This window comes from Aquarana catesbeiana, linkage group LG03 (assembly GCF_042186555.1).
Source record: "Aquarana catesbeiana isolate 2022-GZ linkage group LG03, ASM4218655v1, whole genome shotgun sequence".
Taxonomy (NCBI): Eukaryota; Metazoa; Chordata; class Amphibia; order Anura; family Ranidae; genus Aquarana; species Aquarana catesbeiana.
The window spans coordinates 115,144,544-115,149,543 of record NC_133326.1 but is presented as its reverse complement, the minus strand read 5'-3'; the positions used below and the strand labels follow the sequence as shown (position 1 = coordinate 115,149,543).

Genomic DNA, 5,000 nt, shown 5'->3' with positions numbered 1-5,000 from the left:
TACGGGGGCAACCAAGCTGAGCCAGAGCTCCGTGTATCTATTCAGACACGGAACCCTGACCTGGCCACACCCCCTCTCTCCCCTGATTAGCTGACTGACTTTCACTGACAGCCGTGAGAGCCAATGGTGCCGCTGCTCTGTCTCAACCAATCAGGAGTGTCCTGGATGGCTGAGGGGGATCGTGGACATCGCTGGAGAGAGAAGGGGCTCAGGTAGGTAATTAGGGGGTGCTGCTACACACAGGTATTTTTGCATTAGGATAAAAAAACAACCTTCTGCCTTTACAATTCCTTTAAAGTGTTACTAAACCCATGACCCTGCATTCAATATATTTGGTCTCCCACAGTACACAACATGGAAAGTTTTAATAAATATACCTTTTCTCATCAGCAGTATATAGCAGTCTTATAACTTCGATCAGTGCCTGGTTAAAGTTTGTAGGAGTTTTCATTCTCCCCTGATTGTCCTTTGAGGCTGCAGGACCCCTGACCCTCTGTCTGGACAGTGCGGATTGGCCCTGTGCTGATCACATGCACTCTCCCAAGACAAAAAAAAAAAAACACACACACACACACACACACACACACACACACACACACCTCTAGTAATACACACCACTGAGCATGTGCAGCCTTGTCCTCAAGGCTCTGTTCTAGCAGGAGATGGATTGGGGACAGTAGAAGGGGAGGATCAGAGAAGACAAGGTCAAACAGCCTTTTTACACAATGTAGAGGATTAACCCCTTAGTTCCCACAGTGAGTATAACAAGCATACTTTACTGTATATACAGACTGATTTTACTGCTGTGGGTTTAGTAACACTTTAAAGGAAGGGGTGAAAGGCACAGGGACAGGATTATTAAAATCATTTAGAACAGTTGAAATGTTTACTTTAATTTAAATAACTAATGGTTTGATGACAGATGGAATGAGTAGCTCATATTGGCATGGTTTTCACCTTTTTATCCTTCAGTTTGTATCACATAACATATGTCTGTCTTAATTATGTTAGTGAAGTTTGCCAACACTCACACTCTCTGTATGCAGCCTGGATTGCGTGTAGTTCGTTGTTGTCTCGTGAGCAAATGATTTCAATAAGTGTGTCTTCATCTGTACCCAAGCCCTATAAATATAAAGTCAGCATTTTATTAGAAATATATTAAAATAACAAAGTAACTTTGACCACCATGTTCCTTGTGTATCTCAAAGTCTTCTCTAGGTCTACTCACACTAATGCATTGTAGTAATTCAACAACATGTTACATGCGTTGGGGCACCTAGCGTATGATTTAGTGATCTGCCAGTAATAGTACATGCACCTTTTCTGGTGCGTTAGGCAGCCTGTTCAAATGAAAGGGCTGTCTTAATGCAATGCATGTTGGTGTGCAACATACTGCAATATGCATTCACATGCATGCACTAATGCACCGCCACAGTGTGAATGGGCCAAAAGACAAGCAACCCCTCTGATGAATTATTGCAGAACAATGATACTTCTACCCACTCCGCACTATAGTGCTAACCCTCCAAAAATCTAAAAATAATGTGTTAAAAAAAAAAAAAAGGAAAGACTGCTGCTGTGCTCTTCGAAACCAAATCACAATGAAGTAAAAGATGATAAAGTAATATTTTGACTTCATTGTGATTTGGCACTGCAGAACGCCATCACTACAAAGACTTAAAACATGAATTCCTCAGATTGGGACTTTAAACCGGGCCACAAACAGTTTGATGGTAAAAAAAATATTCAAAATTTATTACACATTGATAATACATAGCAACATGATCATGGGGATATACGCAACAAACACAAATATTGGGAACAGAAATGGAAACCAGCTGCAAGGAAAAGCCCAGAGCTTTGTCAGACAGAACGTCCAACGCGCTTTGAAAAACAAAATGCAGATCTTCTTCAGGGACAGAGGGCTTGCGGATTCCAGATCTGTAGCTTATATCCAGTCTCACAACTGTGTGTTTTGAAAGATTTTTAGACTTTTGTATGGCTAATCATAAACCACATCCCCAAACTCATTTCATTATTTGGACTCCAGGTGTGCAAACCACTGACTCCAATTAGCAATTGGTCTATGGGTTTACTTAACTTTCTCCTCCTGCACTGTGAATGTATAATGGGTGTGTTCAATAATGACACAAGGAATAAGAATTGTTTGTATTATCAGTATAAGTACATTGTGTTTGTCTATTGTTGTGACTCAGATGAGAATCAGATCACATTTTATGGCAAATTACTGCAGAAAACTAGTTCATTGCAAAGGGTTCACATACACACGACTACATATAACACAGACGCAGTATGGCAGGGGTGCTAAACCTTTTGAAGAGCGAGGGACACAAAGTGGTTTTAGCCTTAAAGTCCCTTCTTTTTTTAAAAATAAAAAATATGCTCCGTGCAAAACCACCACACAGAGCAACCCAGATCCTCCTCTTCTCGGGTCCCTCTTCTGTGTTCCTGGCCGCTCCCTCCTGTTGAGCAAGCTGGCTATGGGGGCACCCAAGCCGAGTCACAGCTTCCTGTGGTTATTCAGATATGGATCTACGTCTCCCCATGGCTGACTGACTTTGACTGACAGCAGCAGGAGCCAATGGCCGAACCGCCCACGCTGTCTCAATAGAAGCAGACAGGATGGTTCGGAAGCAAGCCCGCGTGGGTGCCCCCATGGAAAGCAGCTTTCCATGGGGGCACTTGCCGAGGAGGCCACAATGAACTATGGGGTTTTTGCACCCAAAACCGCAAATGTAAACAATCCTTTACTGTCCTGAGCCCCCTATAATGCTGCTTTCACACTTATGCGCTGCAGTTTACCCACACAACGAGTGCAGCTCAGTGCACCTGCGGCTTAGCTGTGCTTTGCCAGACTTCTATTATACCTTGCGGGCTTGGTGCACTTCTGAAAGCGCACCAAAACACCTGCATTCAAGAGTTTTGGTGCGTGTTCAGACAGTGCACTAAACCCTCAGCATATAATAGAAGTCTATGGCTCAGTGCAGCTAACCCGCATATAAGCCACAAGTGCACTGCACTTCACCTGCAGATCATTGTAAGCAAAAAAAAATAAGGCGCAGCAACTGGTACAGGAGCCGGCATTATAGAGGAAGCATCAGCTTATGCAGCTCTTGCTCCCTATGTGGCTGCCTGCTTCCTCCGCTGCCAAGAGCCGGTTCCATGCACCGATGCCCTGGGATGGCGGGTGGGCAACCTGTTGATCGTGGTCTGGCCTTGCCAGCCTGCCATCCCAGAGCATGGGCATACACTTCCCTGGTTTATGGTTGCGGGCCATGGATTGAGCACCTCTACAATGAGGTTGTTTTAGTGGATGTTCACCACACTATGCAGGGAAGGCCAAACCGATGTCCAGCATTTATTGATTTAATTCCAGTGAAGGCGAAATGTCAGTACAGATAGCTGTAGGCTAGAAAACCCTCCATATAAATTATTGAAGAAACGGTTCTTAATTTGGGGGGGGGGGGGGGGGGTTGACTGCCTGAAGTATAATTATATATCAGAAACTCTGGTATAAAAGATCCCTTCTGGTGTGAAGGTCTTTATACTGGAGGTCTTACACCTGCAAACCTGCCATTCCACCATACTCTCTATAGGACATTTTATTTCTTAATATTGAGAAGTAAATGGAGTGTAAACACCCAGATTTCTAAGATGAGTGTTAGGAAGGAGTCATAGTGAGATGATTTCTTTAATAAAGTTATTTGAGAGACTTCGATTCCAATCTGGAGCTGAAATATCACTTTTAAAATAGGGAAGGGTCTTCAATTTCTAAAACAGACCATATAGGTTTTGTACATATGCAGGAACAGGTCTAACATCAGATAAATGGATAAGGTAGCAGTGACTACAGGATAAAGCAGCCACAACAAATACATAATGCTTTGGAAAATCATCAGTGTCTACTTTTACATGTTGGGGTTACACAAATACCAGGTGAACAAAAAGAATTGCTGGGGGGAAAAAAAAAAAAAAAAAAAAAAAAAAACTTAATGGAGCTGGAGCTAGTGACACCAGAATTCTGGTTGGTCACATTGTTGGCATAGATTCCAAAATAAGATCCCTGATCACTTGCCTTCATTGCAGATTTCAGCTCCGACGCATCATACTGAGGCCGTGTCTTCATCAGTCCAAGAATTAGAGTCTCCAGATGTCCGGAGAGAGCACCTTTGAGTGCAGAGGGGAGATCCTAGAGAGAAAGCAGATGGTTTCATTTACAGTACTGTATCATCATGCTTGTATTATAAATAGCCAGGTGGTGACAGGTGAAACACTAAAGACCACACCCGGGACAAGTATGCAACTATATCCAGCTTCCTTTGCAGTTTGGGGAGGCCAGCAGTAAAATGCAGCTCAACTGCCTGATTTTACCACCCCCCAACCACAAGTGTAATCATAGCCTAAAACCATATTATTTACCTATCATTTTCAAGAACTTCAGATCAGCAAGTTTGTCTCAAAATAATGTTTCTAGTGCTAGATTTGGGCTCGGTTCTGTGAGACCTGTGTTTAGGCAGCCCAATAATTTAAATTACCCATCCCAGAGAAACCCAAGGAAAGAAGTCCCTGACCCTTTTGCTGCAGCACCATATGGTCTTGCATGAGTGAAAACGTGCCACATTGTTTAATAACGTGGAGGTGTCATTAAGATTTAACAGCACTCCCACGCATTTGCTTAAGAGCAGCGTATCTGCCTGTGGGTCGCCAACACAGGTGGTTTTGCGTATGTTCACGAACCGCAATAATGTGAACCTAGCCTCATATATCCTGAGAGAGGATTAGGAAAAACATTGCCCTTGGAGGTCATATTTTTATAATACTTCATGGAGAGCAATGTACCTTCTTGGTCCTCCTCTGGTAGGCAAATGCGATGTCCTGCCTCTGATCATTGGTGCGGTTTGTTAGAATGCTGATGATTGTTAGTTCATCCACACCTGAAATCAAATGTTATAGCATTAGTCTTGTACTGAATGCATAAT

At 43.1% G+C, this 5,000-nt stretch overlaps 1 protein-coding gene across 1 annotated transcript in view; it reads right to left on the bottom strand.

Moving 5' to 3' along the window:
* Window positions 1-5,000, bottom strand: part of ANXA2 (annexin A2) — a 38,939-nt gene that overhangs the window by 13,738 nt on the left and 20,201 nt on the right. The window contains exons 4-6 of the mRNA XM_073619026.1: window positions 4,861-4,955; window positions 4,097-4,210; window positions 1,032-1,122 (exon numbers count right to left, since the gene is read on the bottom strand). Coding sequence (XP_073475127.1) covers window positions 1,032-1,122; window positions 4,097-4,210; window positions 4,861-4,955 — 300 coding nt within the window. The remainder of the gene's footprint in view (window positions 1-1,031; window positions 1,123-4,096; window positions 4,211-4,860; window positions 4,956-5,000) is intronic.